The sequence below is a fragment of the Heptranchias perlo genome, chromosome 7, assembly GCF_035084215.1.
Source record: "Heptranchias perlo isolate sHepPer1 chromosome 7, sHepPer1.hap1, whole genome shotgun sequence".
In the NCBI taxonomy this organism is placed as follows: Eukaryota; Metazoa; Chordata; class Chondrichthyes; order Hexanchiformes; family Hexanchidae; genus Heptranchias; species Heptranchias perlo.
Genome location: NC_090331.1, coordinates 28,398,312 through 28,416,500, shown reverse-complemented (window position 1 = coordinate 28,416,500; position 18,189 = coordinate 28,398,312). Strand labels below are relative to the sequence as shown.

The 18,189-nt window shown below is 40.5% G+C and overlaps 1 protein-coding gene across 1 annotated transcript in view; it reads right to left on the bottom strand.

The window, feature by feature from the left end:
• si:ch211-246m6.5 (von Willebrand factor D and EGF domain-containing protein) overlaps positions 1 to 18,189 on the bottom strand; it is a 222,272-nt gene that overhangs the window by 169,905 nt on the left and 34,178 nt on the right. The window contains exons 2-4 of the mRNA XM_067987197.1: positions 7,186 to 7,370; positions 5,000 to 5,234; positions 522 to 587 (exon numbers count right to left, since the gene is read on the bottom strand). Coding sequence (XP_067843298.1) covers positions 522 to 587; positions 5,000 to 5,234; positions 7,186 to 7,370 — 486 coding nt within the window. The remainder of the gene's footprint in view (positions 1 to 521; positions 588 to 4,999; positions 5,235 to 7,185; positions 7,371 to 18,189) is intronic.

Here is an 18,189-nt window from a genome sequence, read left to right as displayed (position 1 = left end):
CACTACCCCACAATCACCTTGCCAGTGCAGGTCCAAGGACTTCTGGCTACCCAGAGTCTAGCATGCATCCATTACACTCCAGATATCACACTTCAAAGTGTTGGATTCTGTTGCAGATGCAAAATAATTTTAACAAAGGAACAAAAAATCCAGGCATTTCATCCTGGGTTCTTCTGACTTGGAGCCTGAAATTTACAATCTGCAAACTTCTTCTACCAAACAGCAATTAAACTGTGAATAGCCTCATGCTGTGTATACATGACAGCAATTAGACTTTGTGGCTTAAAAGAGATACTTGACCTTGGTAGCAGAATAATAAAAGGTGCATCACATGGTGTGATGCTTCTATCTTTCTAACACAGAGTATCATCCACTTACCAAAAGCAAAGCCATGAGAGATCCAGTAGTATTCATTACATGTACAATCACAGTTTTGAGTTTTCAGGTTAGTACTAACATAAAAGAAAAGATTATCATTTAGTCCAGAAATTCTGTTAATAAATTTATAAAGCCTTCATTACCTTGACAGGTTCCATCTATTTCTACTTCCCCTGGAGCACAGGACTGTGATTTTGCTTCTGCAATAGCTATTCACAATGGGAAAAAAAGTGAAGCATTTAGGATGGGCAGTATTAAATGAGGTAAATGGCATTCTGAATAATTTTATTTTCTAAACAACAGAAGTGGTTTGAAGAATGAGACTACACTTTTGGTGAGCATTTTTTTCTTCATTCATCACCATGTAAAATTCATTCAAAGTAATATTTTTAAAAGAAGGGAAAGTCAGTCTGACTGTATGATATAGCAGAAGGTGAAAGAGTTCTATCAAAGAACTATTTCTCCAGGTGGGGCTGAATTTGGATCAGTCAAAGGATGTTGCAGTCCTGAATCCCTTTTGCCAGTGTGGCAAGCATTCATGGTTGTTACATATACCTGAAAAAAACTTTTGATACTGTATTGTTCTCCGTCCAAAGGCGAAATGATCTTCCAGGAGGTTTGGACTGATGATACCAAAGGATTGGCATTCAGCTCACAATTCTAATACGTTTATGTAGCACATGACCATCTAATAAGTCACAAAGTGGCGGTTGTTGAAAAACAAAATGGCTTGTTTCCTGCAATTAAAGGTCAAGCTGGTGCAATACATCCAGGAGACATTCTTTTGGGTTGAAAACTATTCATTTTATAGTCTGAAACCATCCCCTATCAATTACATGTCCTGAGATAGTTCCAATATTACTAGCAGCCCTTTCAGCCTGAGCTTTAGGGTTGTGCATTGAATGGTCCTCCTGGTGGTCTCGCTCATCAGTCAGTTAGTCCACACTGAACTAGAGAACCATAGAAGTTTACAGCACATAAAGAGACTATGTAACCACTGAGTCTGTGGAGTTCTTTTGTTGGAGCAATCCAAAACTACTTCTACTGCCTTGCTCTCTCCCCATAGCCTTTATCTTCCTCTGCCTCAAATGTTTATTTAATCTTGCCTTAAATGATACAGTGGTCTTTATCTCAACCATTCCCTGTGGCGAGGCATTCCAATCTCTAGTAATTTGCTGCATAAGTAACTTTCTTCTAACCTTTCTCCTTACTCTCTTAAAGACCATTTTAAATTGTTGTCCCCTTGTCACTGACACCCAACTAGTCTTTCTCTATTCACCTTATCAAAAACATTCATAATTTTTTTTTAAAACCTCTACTAAATCTCCTTTTAGCTCTACCCCAGTGGGAATAGCCGCAGTATCTCAAGTCTCTCCTCATAAATTATAGCTTTGCATCTCCTATATCATCCTGGTGAGTTTTAGTGAACTGTGCCATCATAGAGTTTGCCCATCCCACTGGCTTAGTTCTGCTGAGATTTCCTTTGTATTGTCTCACTGACAGGATGGCATTGAGAGCATCTATAATTGGTAAAAAGGAGATTTCATGCTTGTCATCACACTTTCCCACTTTTCAACTCTTAGGAAGCGAGAATTTGATAGACTTGGCCACTTGAATGTTGAAGCCCTTGAAGGATGATTAACCACAGGATACGACTGCACAGAACAGTTCAATCAGACTGACATTTCTCGCTCCACTTCTTTCAAGGATTAGCCCATCCTTTCACCTGGGATTTAGAGACAAAATTAACCAAGTCATTTAGTGCTTTGCACTTTCCCAAGCTATTGGTGATGTAAATGACTAATCAGTTCAGAGGCTTGTCACCATTTAAGGGTGGAAAACATTCAAAAGAAAGAGCGAGCACGTGTAATGCTCCCATTATACAGTTGGTGCTAGCACAGTACTAGCATCATTTATACAATATTGTGACCAGGAGGTGCCCATATTTACTGACTACTTACAATGGCCAAAAGTACAGTAATTCAGAGATATACCAAAGTATTGACTTCACTGGCCCTTAATTCATAGCACGTGCGGATTGGAGGCAGTGGTTAGGTTGGCTGTGTCCTCCCAGAGGAGGGGTTCTCTTTTCTGTTCCTCATCCTAGAGTCATAGTTCAGTGTCATCAGAGTCACCAGTCATAGGAAACATCTTCTTGTTTAATTATTCTTATTTTACAGCTGCAACTTTGGTAAATCCTCTGAGCCTACAAGTCACACTGTATGATATGAACTATTAGCATGTTGGTATGAAATTACTTTGGCTGCTATTTTGATGGCAACCCATTTATTTTGCCAAATTACTTTCACATCCATCATTTGTACAGTAATCTCAAACAATTTCTGGTCTTATAAAAATTGTATTGGTTATTAAGTCAAACCACAACAGTCAGAGGGCATCAATAGATATATTTCTGTGCTTGTGTGGATGCATTTGTTGTGTGAGTGAAGACATGGTTTATACTACATTTTACAGTTTGAAGACTATTTTAGAGCAATACCAGCTAAGTTCTTATTAATACTTACTGATTCTCAACATAAGTGCTGACAATAGACACAGTTCTGCAGAAACTGTTTTTCTGCCTTTCAATAAAGCAGAAATAATGACAATGATGTCAATAACAAGAGAAAAAGAACTGAACGGAGAGCACTCTGCAGAGCAAAGGAGGGGAGAGGATCATGTGATGGTATAACTTCTTAAAGAGGCACATGCTTTGAGATATTTCTACAGTGAGCTACACTAAATCCAAATCATGGTGTATAGAGGCGAATGAAGGAAGTATTATTTTCACACGGTCAAAGTACCTCAAAACAAGCATTCTATGAACCACGTGTAGGAGAAATGCCCTAGGAATTGCCTTAAATATGTCCTCAAAATGGATTCAGTGGTCAAACTGAATGCTAAGAATGGGAAGGGCTAATGCTGATCAAACGATGAAGGCTCATATAAACAGAACATTCCTTACCAGTGATAGAAAACAAGCCATCAAGACCACAGGCCCAGAGACATATCATTAAGGGGGCCATAAAGATGTCCTGACTTATCTGGATCAATGACAGACCCTTTGTGAGCAAAGACCTGAGAAACTACGGAGCAAAAAAAAACATGTGACCTGGCATTTCTAGATGCCAGTGCTTCATTGATTTGAAGGTCATCAGGGGTACCAGCAAGGTTGTGTGAGGTAATTGACATCAATTGGACTAAATTCTTCGAATACATGCGTCACTCAGATTGGTCAATAGAATAGAGGTAGTTTCTTTGGAAATTAAGGATATATAAGATGGTATTTTGGACACTAAAGTTTTCAGTTATCAATTTTCAGTCCTTAGATCTTAATTTAGTTCTAGTTATTTTAGCAGTCTTTATAGTAATATGTGTAGAAAGGTGCCTCTGTAAAATCAGAAAGTCTATTGCCAGAGAGAAATGTTACAGAAGTTAAGATTGTCCAGCTCACCAGCCAAATATACCAGCAGATATAAGTGTGTCACTTATATGTACAAGTTTCCCTGAGATCAAGGGAGGTGAGATTAGCCAGTTAGTCCAGATACAGCTACCAGCGTGAAAGGTGAATTTATCCAAGAGAGGGGATCCAGGAGGAATGGACGGCACATCTATAGACAGGGGTTCATCACTCTGCTGTCTCAGAAGACTAACATCATCCTCTCAGAGGAAGACGAGGCAACCAGTTCATCCAAGTCAGATCGTAAAAAAAGAGATAGTGTATGTTCTGAAAACATTGCCAACTACAAGCATATAGACTTCAATCTATTCAATAGACTGGCTATCCAATGCTGTCAATTTATCAGCTATCTAAGGAGTCCAATGCTAAATTAATCTCACCAATTTATATCAATCTCAGACATTGATCTCAACTGTAAAATTATAATTAGCAAGTAGCTAATGCTGAATTACTGTGACATGACTGAACTGCCTTTGTAACCTCTCTTACTTATTTCATCAATTAATCCTATCTACTAATTACCTGCATACTGAAATGTTTAAGTGCTGCTAGCTGTGATTCTACGGTTAATAAACAATTGTTAATTCTTGACTTTGTTGCCTGACTTCTTCTTTGATAATTGGTGTCATTCACACAGTAGCTTGTGCAGATGGGAGGTTGGCGGCGTAAATGCTAATATAATCTGAACTGGTTGATGTAATGATGTGGAGATGCCGGTGATGTAAGACAGTTTGATGAGCCAAATTTAGGCTTTGATAACTCCTAGGCATAAACTGGCTGGTAAACCCCTGACAAGGAGTTAAGGTGAAGGGGTTAAGGATTCAGCTGGTGCCCTTGATTATTATTATTATTGTTATTTAGCATATGCAGGGTGCCCTTGATGAATATTCTTGTTGGAATATCGATTCCAGTGTTCTATTGTGACTGAAAGATTGTCTCTTTCAATCACAATAGACATGTTTTAGAATAAAAACCTTTGGTTTACTTACAGAACACTTGTTAATTATATAAAGTTTTTATGATTCTATCCACTCAGTTCATTGTACCTTATAAACATCAGTATTACCAATTTGTAACGAGGTCCTTAAACATGCATATTTTAAAAGCGGCAAAGGATATTCAGTACTCAATGGGTTAAAAAAAGATAATTTATCTGCTAACCTTCAGCAGCACAGTAACCCATGCATCCCTGAGTAGGTTGAAGATAATAAACAAAGAAGGCTCCACAGTTCCTAAGAGAGACAGGGATCCTAAATAAACAGCAGTCTTTGGTGCTGCCCAAGAAGAATTGCCATGTAGCGCAGGCTGTTAGTTTCTTTACCTCACCAGGACGAGGCAACGAGTTGGTGTCTTTAAGAGAAAGCCAAACTGGAGCTTGGGTGCCACACTTATTCATCTGAAAAGATATGAAATATTATAAAGAAAGGTTAAAGTTATAACTATGAAGGGATATGCTCTGTAAAATGTTTTAAAAATAATTGTTATGCATTCAATTCATTTATAATATATGAACCGCTTGTAGTTCAACGCAATTGATTCTAAGAAACAGATTTGCAAAGCTCAAAACTTTAGTTCTTATAGCAAATAACTCCAAGTCTTGTGCTCAATTCATTTCATTATGCTGGCAGTTGAATTAAATTTAAGACTCGTATAAATGAATACAAGGGGGTCTGGTACATAGGAAGGAACATAGGAAGGAACATAGGAACAGACGCAGGACATTCAGCGCCTCAAGCCTGTTTTGCCATTCAATTAGATCATGGCTAATCTATATCTTAACTCCATCTACCCACCTTGGTTCCACATCCCTTAATAGCCTTGCCTAACAAAAATCTATCAATCTCAGTTTTGAAATTTTCAATTGACCCCCAGCCTCAGCTTTTTGGGGGGGAAGAGAGTTATAGATTTCCACTACCCTTTGAGTGAAGAAGTGCTTTCTGACAGCCCCTGAACAGCCCAGCTATAATTTTAAGGTTTGCCCCCTTGTTCTGGACTCACACCAGAGGAAATAATTCCTCACTCTCTACTCCTTTGATCATCTTAAACACCTCAATTTGATCACCCCTTAATCTTCTATATTCAAGGGAATACAAACCTAGTCTATGCAACCTGTCCTCATAATTTAACCCTTTTAGCCCCAGTAGTAATCGTCCATGTAATATTTCACAAACTATGGTTTCTACAGCATTATAATTGTAATACATTACTAAAGATTATGTAAAATGTAACCATGTCAAAATGTATTTAGAGTCCTTGAGGGTGGGGGTGGGGGTTAATCACACAACGCTTAGTCCAAACTGCCCACTCTAAGGAATGAGGCAGATTTCAATTTCTCTTTTTTTATCTTGACCTAAAGTTGGAGAGTAACTTTTCCCCCCAAATCCTGATGACAATAGAAACATAAAAAAAGTAAAGGACAAGAAAAGGTCCTTCTCCACATCAAAGGTCATCCTCTTGTTTCCTGACTATACTTACTGAATTGGAAATAGTGGAAAGAGCAAGTGTTACTAATCTGGTCCTGGTTGACTGTACCAGAAATCTCTATCCTACCTAACTCTTCCAAGTTCTGTAATGATGCAGGGTTTTTAAATATCCTAACTGACTAAAGAGAAAAATATTTTCTTCTCATTTTTGTCAGATTACCTAACTTATTAAACTAAGTTGATGTGTTACTTATTGATGTTGAAAACCTCTTAAAGATCATCTTCCAAAGCAACTAAATAAAACTAACTAAAATTTAAAAGCTAGTGAACAACTTGTAAGAGGCAAAAAAAGCTTTTATTTTGATTAAGAAACTGAAGCTACAAATCCCAACAGAAAAATCATTGAAAAATTTTCATTGTAGATGCAAAGGATAACTCACACAGCTGATCGAGGCCATAGGTGAAAGGCCGTTGGAAGAGAATTGAAAATGGACCACATAACAGAATCAAGAGACATCATGACATGAGACATCAGTGTAGATTTTCACCTTTACCGCCTGGGTGTAAAGCATTGTCTAGGTAGAACGCAGAGAGAAAAATCGGACAGGAGAATCAGACCCCCGAAACAAAGCCTGCCCAATTTAACTTAATAAACAGAACAGGTAGGCTCTCTTATGGGGAAGGCGATCCTTCCCATTCAATTTTTCTCTCCGCGCTCCGCCCAGGTGATGCTTTGCACCCAGCAAGTATGGCCAAATATAAACTGTTAAACATAAAGCAAACAGTTGGGAAAATCCGAAATTCCTGTATGTTATTTCAGTTATTGCCAGGTGAATTGCAGAGATTTATCCGGTGCTGTACTTTTATATGTTCCTATCTTTTACATGGGCTATGTTTGGAATGAACGTTACACATATTACTAACTTCTATACATTTGGTTGGCATTTCTGCTGGCTTGTCTCCGATCATGAAGCGGTACCATCCTGGAGCCAGGGAATGATCACATATGAGGTCTTGGATTGCAAATTGCTGTAGCTCAACAGAATCAAAGTGAATGCTGCGGTAAGAGCTCCGAAGAATTTGATATCCTCCTGGGTAGCATTCTGGGGCTAGAGAAAAAAAAGTTACAAAATAGTGAAAAGCACAAATTTGTCCAATTATACCTTTGGCATGCAAAATTACAAATCGAACCTTGTTAACTGAGATACCTTGCTAAAGTCATCTCATATATCAGACATTCCCCAATAAGCATAACCAGTAATTATTGATTTAAATACAACTAACATTGACTAGAATGCTCCATATAAGGAAACGTCACAATTAACCATCAATATGGCATCAGTAACCACAGTTGACCATCATGCTCAAATTGCTCAGACAATAACAAAGATGACTTAATAATGATTCCCTATTTTTAAGGTGTTTTTCACTTTCCCTCTTTTGTCTCTCCCAGCCCACGCACTATTCCAAGGTGAAAAGTTGACCAACTCCCAAGCCTCTGACAGTGCAGCTCTGAAAGTGTTACTAAAGAGATGCATAAGAATTTGTTTCTTGTTTGAAGATGGTCAGTATCTGTTCAAACCTCCAACTGTGGCACAGCTCACATTAAAAACTCAACATATGGGGATTGCAATAATCAATCTGTGCGACCATCCCACCCAACTGTAAATTCTTCAATAGTTTAGTCAACACAACATAACAATTTATGTATGGTGGGGGGAGGGGGGGGGGGGGGAGAAGGGGAAGGAAGACAGCTTTGAGGTCTTGCATGGAAAAGCCAGACTAAATTGGAAAAACTGTCATGAGCCACATTGTTGCTTTTCAGCTATTCACTCAAAAGTTAGCAAAACTGGCATGCGTGGTATGACTGCTAATTAAGACATAATTTTGTTACTGGTTGGTGACCTCCAGATTAACCTTTTACTGACAGTAGGTTTGATATCACTTTTGTAACACAATTGATGAGTTGACTAACTCAAGCAGTTTACCGAATAAACAGTTAGTGTTGTAGCCAATCATCCAAACTATGTTTCCAAACCACCAGTTTAGTGTTCAGGTGTTATTTTCTGCTGCTGCCCAAATTTTTTAAAAATTCGTTCATGGCATGTGGGCGTCGCTGGCAAGGCCAGCATTTATTGCCCATCCCTAGTTGCTCTTGAGAAGGTGGTGGTGAGCCGCTGTCTTGAACCACTGCAGTCCGTGTGGTGAAGGTTCTCCCACAGTGCTGTTAGGGAGGGAGTTCCAGTATTTTGACCCAGCGATGATGAAGGAACAGCGATATACTTCCAAGTCGGGATGGTGTGTGACTTGGAGGGGAACGTGCAGGTGGTGTTGTTCCCATGTGCCTGCTGCCCTTGTCCTTCTAGGTGGTAGAGATCGCGGGTTTGAGAGGTACTGTCGAAGAAGCCTTGGCGAGTTGCTGCAGTGCAGCCTGTGGATGGTACACACTGCAGCCACAGTGCATCGGTGATGGAGAAACATTCAGCTGTTCAGTTTAGCTCTGCCACTCATAATGAGGCAGCAGGTACGGTAGCTTTTTAAAAATTTTGCTTTTAAGATACTCCCCTTTTTTGATCTCCTCATACTGTGTTTTACTTGCAGTGATAGGATGTTTGAGTAACCTGCTCCCCAACGTCCATCAATATCATTCTGAAGTGAACACTGCACTTTAAAGTACATCTACATAATATATTAAATTTGCCATGTATGTCACGCACTCCTAATTTGGGAATCGCCCTTCTATGACAAACAGTCACACCTGTAGCTGCATATTTCTACCAGTAGGTAGAATTTCATAAGCTCTAGAAGCAGCAGATGCCTTTAACTCGACCTATAGCATCACTAATGCACTCTGAGGGAAATCTGCTTTGTCCTGACTTTCCATGGGCAAAGCCAAGAGATCCACTCGTATATACTTATAATTGGTACCTACTTCATTGAAATTATTATGGAAAGTATGTTAATATTTCAAAAATATGCAATAACTGACTTACCCTGTTTGGATTCCAAATATGCAGGACAATGAGCTCAACCTACTGAAGGGGTGTAGTTTCACACATGCGCTGATAAAAAGCCGACCACACCAAATCAGAAAGTAACAAATAATCACCGGGAGAAAAAGGCATTGTACCCTAATTAGTTAATTACCCCCTTGCATCAAGTTATTGGAGAGTATTTCTGTAACAAAATCTATGTCTGCCCCTTTTAAAGGGAAATCCCACAAATTCCCAAGAGTGGCTGACATAACGACGTATAGAAAGTAGGTTGGTATAGGAGGATATATCGCCCAGTCACCATGGTCTCTTGGAACATCTTTGATCACCATTTGGTGGACCAACTGGCCGTACTCTGTCCTTTGCTTTCATATAGTCATAAAAAAAAGATGGGGTCTAAACTGATTATAATTGTGAAAATAATAAGAGTGCACTTTCACTACTCAATATCTAGACGTACGATAGTTTGGCCTGGGAGTGTAACAATGAGAACCCTTGTTAAAGAAACTTTATACTGTAATACAGATGCAAAAGTATGCTAAGCTATCATATTAATGGGCTCAGTACTCACTATCCTTTGTGTTTCTGGTTAACCCTGGCAGAAATCTGACTAACTCTTATCTTAATTTCCAGCCTCGGGCTCGGTTTGCCTCTTGCAACTGACTTCACAACTGACTCTTACAATGTGTCTTAGTTCTTTTTGCAGCCTCTCTGGACAGAAAGTTTGTCAGTTTGACCCTAGGCTCCTTCACTGTCTAATTTAGCCAGTAGAGCTGACAATTTAACTAGCTACCACCCTCCCATGGGTGGATTCCTATCAAATGACTCCATGTTGTGTACGCAATGCACCATGTTTTATATGCAAGAACACAGTTTCTCCCACTATCTCATGTCTGAATGTCTACTGGAAGTCTGAAATGAGATAACTAATTATCTGTTTTCCCAGGTGGTTATGGCTAACAGTTTCAATGGCTAGTTCATTAACTCTCGGATGAGCTCATTAACGTACCAATCTCCTTTTTGTCTCAGTGGCACCAGCCTGTCTTCCTCTGTCAAGGTGACAGCAAAGATACTGAATCTTTGAGGATTAACCCTTAAGATCCCTGAACCTGAGTTCCTATCAGAGGCATGGTATACCTTACGCCAAAAATTTTTGTTAGGTCAAATAGCCAATAATCCCTAGTCGTGACAGCATAATAATAATTAGATGTGGATCTAGGTGAACGATACAGTGGGCATCCTGCACCATCCATTGGTCATGGAACTCCTGCAGATTAAGGAAGGAAGCTGTAGTAAGCAGGAAAAGAGAGATCTGCAACCCTGTATTTAAGAAGAAGAAATGTAAGAGGCCAAGCCATGCAAGTAATGAGGCAGGTAATGAGTGCATAATAATTAGGTACTGTACATGCATGAACCATAGTTAAGTAATTAGCCACTGGGGGTAAGGTGTATAATTTATTTATTTTTCACTTGGAATTAACCGGCATCTGGTTCCTCTGCAAAGATTTCACTCACTGGAGTTGTCCACAGCACAGACAGCTGGGATCCTTTACACTTTAGAAATAGCAGGAATAATTCCATGATTGCGCCTCCCAGTGGTGAGCCAAGCTTGCAGTGAGCACAGATGAGAGAGTCAGAGTTTCAATGTTGTAGCCCTATCTCTAATTTGCACCTCCTTCGGGCACAGCTTCCCCGCTGGGAGCTCAGAATCGCAGAATGAGCCCTCAGCAGAACTGGAAAAATTAAGAAATAAGGTTTCCTGGAGTAAATGAATGCAGGCTTATCTTTTCTAAAGAAGGATTCTAGTAACTCAAAAAACAAAAATGGAACCAGATTGTAGTTCCTTATTTTGTTTCAAGAATATTAATAAAACAAAATAAATTTTGTGATTCTGTAATATTCTTCATATTTGGTTCATTTTTTGTTTTATTTCCCAGAAACATGTTCAATTTCTTTAACTAAAAAAATTAAACCAAGATTATATATTAGGCAAAAAATTAACTTTACATTTTCCAGGTGAAAACAATGGGGGTGATTTGCTGCACAGAACATATGAAGTTTTATACAAAAAATGTAAAGATAAAGCAAGTAGCATCCTGTGTTTTTTTAAAATTTGTCCAATATAAAGTAACATTGCTCAATTGCCAAGCTCACTGGAATAAAACATGTAACATGCTCCTCATGCACCCGTTTCCCTATCTGAAGTGATGGTCTGTAGCATACTGTTGTCCTCACAGTTTATCCAAGTCCATTTTCAGTCCTCTGCCCTTTCCAAAACATGCATACTGTACCTTGGGCATACTGTAAACCTCCCTCGACTGTTCCAAATATCCGGGACACAAATGTCTGCTCAATTAGGGTTCTGTTACATACCTAGTTGTTACTACTCTCCTGGGGTATGGGGATTATATAGAGGTGTCATCAGCTATGGTTGTAGCCCATATTCCATATCTTTCAGGGGCCAGCACTCCATCCTTTCATCCTTCAATGAGCTGTGGCACATTTAATTGCCTCAGAGTGTGACAACATTCTTCTCCCTGGGTACCACACAGTAGGCTGCAGTATTTTCTTGTGTGGGTCCAATATTATTTGCATGTTGAAAAAATATTTCCTATTTAGCTATGCCAGAGGAGCGTGTGAATTTTAGTGTGTGTACAGTTCATGGTGTCTTGGGGAGGCACCAATTTGGCAAAACTTTATTTGCTTCCGTTGCTGCCAGTCAACACTGAAGTTTATGTAACTGGGCACATGGCAATATACAGCTTCTGCAGCAATTTTCCTCTCCTCTGGCCCCACGTGGAAAGTTAAAAATAAACATATCTTAAATGGTCTTTTCTGGCTCCAGATCATCTTCTAACTGCCTTGACCTGGTGGAAAAGTCGCAGCAGCTTCTCCACACAGGCCAGGATTAAAATTGCAGTTGAGGCCCAATGACGTCATAAGACCCTGATCTGCACATTTCAAGAAGGACCCCGCTGGCTTTTATGCATCCTCAGAAGAGCAATGGAACTCAGTGAGATTCAGGAAGGACATTGGCGGTTAAGTCACCGGCTTATTTTAACTGTCTACCCGCCCGGTTTCTGTCGGGCGGATAAGGTTAAAATCGTCCCTTATGTTTTTTTTAAATAATGTAAAAAAAAATCAGTAAGGTGGGTGCAGTGAGATATTTTGTGCAAAACCATGATAGAACAAACAAAGGATACAACTAGAAGCAAAACAAGCTACCAGCTAAGCTTAAGGACTAAGTTGGACCTCCTGGTGGGCCCTGCTTGCGCTAGTGGTCAGGCTGAGATGCCTCCAGCATACTGCACTGTCAGCAGATTCCCAGGCCATTCCTGAGGAAGTGCCCAGCCTGGAAGTCCCTTCCCTTGGCCATGCCACTCTGCCATGAGTGACCCTGTCTGGGGCAGGCAAAGATTTTTCCCAGCATATCTGGTTCCTGGATATTTCCCAGGCCTTCTGTCACAATCCCATGGAAATTCAGGGTCACCATGTCTTGGAACTATACATAATGTAAATATATCCTAATATCTGTTCAGCATATCTCTGAAGTGGGATTCACTTAAAATTCTTTGAGTCTAATTGAATGACTGTTAACTGGACATCCTCTGTCCTAGACTACATGCAGCCTAGTGTATCCAGTCTAAAGAATTCAGGTGTGCAACATGGATCTGAATTTATAGCTGTACAACATCATTATTTTATTTTTACGACTTACAATGCAGACGAGGTTTGTCTGTGGGCAACTACTGAATCAAACCTGTAACATTACATTAATTTGAATTTGTTTCAGAAGGAAAGCCCAATAAATTACACTCTTCCTACTGTCTGAAATGCAGTACCTGGATTTTGGAGATTCGTAAATCAAGGAGTTTTGGAACTGTTTCAATAGGAAATAAATTTCATTTCAGTCAGATTTCCTTGCCCATTTTAAGATTTATTTGAAGTGCTGGTACTGGACAAACATTTTACCTTTAAAAATAGACACTGAATTATGTGCATTTTAGACTTTTTTCGTTATTTCAAAGCACTTCTACCATAAAATTTTAAATGAAGTACTTTGCACTGATTTTTATGACTAAACCACAGCATAGACAAAACAATTCCTCCATTTTGATGTCTTAAAACTCCACTACACAGTTTTAATAATCATATTCACATGCCCGTTTCATATCATAGCACTGTCACAAATTAATAGGTTACCACAATCCTTTGTAAATGTAGACCAGAGACAAACATTAGTACAGAAACTGCCTTTTTGTAGTTTTATCAATAAATTAGCACTCAGACATCAACATTGATTTAGTATATTAAGTAGACATACATAGAAACTACAACTCAGAACCAGGATGTTTGGCCCAGCCAGTCTGTATTGAAGTTTTTACTTCATTTTACATTCACAAGAAATGGGAGGATACTGAAGTGTAGAGGAACAAAGGGACCTTGGAGTGCATGTCCACAGATCCCTGAAGGTAGCAGGATAGGTAGATAAGGTAGTTAAAAAGGCATACGGGATACTTTCCTTTATTAGCCAAGGCATAGAATATACAAGCAGGGAGGTTATGATAGAACTGTATAAAACATTGGTTAGGCCACAGCTTGAGTACTGCGTACAGTTCTGGTCACCACTTCACAGGAAAGATGTGATTGCACTAGATAGGGTACAGAGGAGATTTACGAGGATGTTGTCAGGGCTGGAGAATTTTAGCTATGAGAAAAGATTGGATAGGCTGGGGTTGTTTTCTTTGGAACAAAGGAGACTGAAGGGAGATTTAATTGAGATATATAAAATTATGACGGGACCAGATAGAGTGGATAGGGAGGACCTATTTCCCTTAGCAGAGGAGTCAGTAACCAGGGGGCATGGATTTAAAGTAATTGGTAGAAGGATTAGGGGGTACTGAGGAGAAATTTTTTCACCCAGAACTCACTGCCTGAAAGGGTGGTAGAGGCAGAAACCCTCAACTCATTTAAAAGGTACTTGGATGTGCACTTAAAGTGCCGTAGCCTACAGGGCTACGGACCAAGTGCTGGAAAGTGGGATTAGCTGGATAGCTCTTTTTCAGCCGACAAGGACCCGATGGGCTGAATCAGCTCCTTCTGTGCTGTAACTTTCTATGATTCATAATCTCATGTGTCCGCCCCGTTCCCATTTACCTTTATCCCCCTTTCCTTCAAACCTGTATTTAACTATCCTTAAAAGTTGACATGGTCTATGCTTCAATTACTAACTCAAGTAGTGCATTCCATAGCCTCAGTCCTCTGGGTAAAAACATTTCTCCTGCTCTCTGTCCTAAATTTCTTACATTGAATCTTATGTCTATATCCCCTCATTCCTGACCACTCAATCATCGGAAACAGCTCATTTCCATCTACCCTGTACCACTGCTTCATAACTTTAAACAGCTCTATCCAATCACCCTGTAATCTCCTCTGTTCTAATTAAAACAGTCCTAGTTTTTCCAAGTCTTTTAGTGTTTTTGTTTCCTCATATCAGGTAGCATCCTAGTGAATTTGTACTATACCTCTTCTATTGCCTCTACATCTTTCCTATGGTGTGGAGCGCAAAATTACACTCAGAACTCCATATGTGGTCTAACTATGGTTTTATATAGATTAATCATTGCATCTCGACTTTTATATTCTATACCTCTTGCCATAAAATCCAGTATTCCATTAACCTTTTTTTAATCCACTTTAAGTGCTGTTTTTAATATCTTGTGAACCTGAACCCCCAAATCCCTATATATTGATAAATATATTAAAATGTTAAATAATACACAATCTTGTAACATAGATTCATGAAGGCCCAACAGTAACTATTGCTGTTGTCTTTCCAATGAGATGTTAAACTAAGGCCTTACTGCCTGTTCAGGTGGACATAAAAGATCTTAAAGTACTATTTGAAGAAGAGCTGGGAATTTTCCCAGTGTCCTGGCCAACATTCTTCCCTCAAAGTAACATCAAAAGCAGATTAAGTGGTCACTTATCTCTTACTGTTTGTGTGCTTTGATTTGTGCAAATTGGCTGCTGCTTGCTGTGAAGCACTTTGTGACAGGCTCTTGCATATTTACATTATGTTTACTTATACCAGACTCCAAATGTGGAAGCGTCAGCTGGCCAGGTGGAGACTGTGAAGTACGAGGGAGAAGGGCTGTGCGTGGAGTTCAGGATGTTCAGAACACAGCAGGTTGTATTCCTTTGGAAGTGAAGGGAATGGTTATTTTTATAGTGAGTGGGTGCGTGACTGTCATGAGATATCTCAGAAAATTTTTGTTTGCTGACATTTGATTATGTAGAACTTTGTTGTGGTGAAATGTGATTGAGGATAAGAGTAAATTCGGAAGAAATATTTGGTGCAATATGATTGTTGGAAAAAAAAAACAAAAAAAAAGTTAGAAACTCTTTAGCACAAATACCTTGTGCACAATACCATGTACACTGTATGCTGTGAATGTAATGTACAAAGAATGAATGCAATATAAAGAAGAAAAACAAAAAGACTCAACCAAAGTACTTAACCAAGGGGAAACAAGAAAAAGCCTGGACAGACACAGAAACGGGGTTTCTGCCTTTCTTCCACTGAGGTTTCGGCAGCCAAGCGGAAGATTCTCCAAGGAAATTACCTCAGATATGTATAATCAGCACCATTTAAAGAATACTCCAGCCAGAACTTGTGGATAATGTACTTATATATTGGACGGACCACTGCCCTTTCCCCTCTGGGATCTGCGTCAAATACATCCCAAAGTGATGGGGTGAAAGTTTCCTCTTTCCACTGACTAACAGTGAAATGAGTTTGAGCCGTTTGAACCCACTTTATACTGGGAGTAAACCAGAGCTTCTGGATTTTGCCTTATATATCTGACTTCCCCTCCTCTTCCCTATGCTATCTATCCACAGCTGTCTTTCAGGACTGTTACACTAGTCTATCACGCACTTATGTCAGAGCAGCACTAAGTACAAGTAGTGAAAGACAAGGGTAATACAAATATAATCAGGTTCTTCAAATTAAACTCTGACCATGAGATGAATATAAAATTAGTAAAGCTCAGGCATGATGAGATCTCAAATCTTTTCATTGAATCATAGAATGGTTAAAGCAGAGGAGGTGGCCATTCAAACCATGCCACCTTTTTTATTAAGAGCAATCCAGTTAGTCCCAGTCCCCCGCTCTTTCCCCGTAGCCCTGCAAATATTTTCTCTTCAAGTATTTATCCAATTCCTTTTTGAAAGCCACGATTGAAACTGCTTCCACCACCCTTTCAAGCAGCGCATTCCAGAGCATAACTACACACTGCGTAAAAATTCTTTTCCTCATGTCACCTTTGGCTCTTTTGCCAATTACCTTAAATCTGTATCGTCTGGTTCTCGACACTTCCGCCAATGGGAACAGTTTCTCTTTATTTACGTTACCTAAACCCTTCATGACTTTGAACACTTCTATCAAATCTCCTCTTAATCTTCTCTGTTCTAAGAAGAAAAATCCCAGCTTCTCCAGTCTATCCATGTAACTGAAGTCCCTCATCCCCGGAACCATTCGAGTAAATATTTTCTGCACACTCTTGAAGGCCTTCACATCCTTCCAAAAGTGCAGTGCTCAGAATTGGGCACAATACTCCAGTTGTGGCCGAACCAGTGCTTTTTTAAAGGTTCATCATAACTTCCTTGCTTTTGTACTCTATGGCCCCGATATTACCAGGGAGGCGGGTTGGCAGTGGGGGGGGGAGGCGACTGGACGGGTGGCTAGCCCGCCGAGTAAAATCGGTCCGTTCCCCACGTGATCACAGGTAAATTGAAGCCACTTAATGTGGCTTCCAGGTTTCCCGTCAGAAACCTGCGCAGTGGGCGGACTGCACACCCGCATCACAGGCTGTCAGCTGGAGGAGCCCTATTTAAAGGGGCACTCCGCCAATGTCTGATCCTGCAGCAAAGAACCAGAGAGCACCATGGAGCAGCCCAGGGGAAAGGCTGGCCCCAGGTTTAATGATGCCTCACTTCAGGTCTTACTGGATGGGGTGAGGAGGAGGAGGGAGATCTTCTATCCGGCGGACGGGTGAAAGTGCCCTATCTCTGCCACCAAGAAGGCCTGGCTCAGGTGGAAGAGGAGGTCAGCAGCAGCAGCAACGTCTCCCACACCTGGATACAATGCAGGAAGCGCTTCAATGACTGAACTAGGTCAGCCAAAGTGAGTACACTTACTCATTCTCCTACATTCAGTCTTCCACATCACCACCCACACCCCACAACTCCTTCTGCACTGCCAACATTACTCTATCACATCATTCCTCACACCCACTCAAAACTCATCCTCAACTTACCTGCACTTACTCAACTCCCCAGTACACATCCCACCACTACCACTCAACCTGATCCTCATACGATGTCATGGCTCTGTCTCATACTCACCCTCTGATGCATCTCTTTCACAGTCAGCCTCACCCAAACCAATGCATTCAGCGTTTGGCCATGTCAGCATCCCTCACTCACGCCTCTCTACTTTCTCCCCTTACAGGAGAAGAGAGCCCAGAATGCACGGGAGAGGGCGAAGACCGGAGGGGCCCACAATATCAGGTTGCCCACACGGACGCGGAGCAGGAGGCTCTTGAATTGAGCCACACCCTCGAGTGCCTGTCTGTGGGGGATGCCTAGACTGCCATCCGACAAACGGCTGGTGACAGAACTTTAACATTCAGCACTCACAATAGCAAATGATGTTAACATGCCTTGCCATCTTCAGCACCTCAACATCTGTCATCGTGCTTAATATTGCCTTCTGTTCTCTTACAGGGCCTTCAGCGACTGCTGGGATGGTGGAGGGCGATTCCTCAGAGGACCTGCCGGCCTCTGAGGGGGCACCGTCACATCTGAGCGAGCCATCCACCAGCGCAGATACATACACCTCGGTAGGTCCCCGTCCTCACTTAGTTGGGGT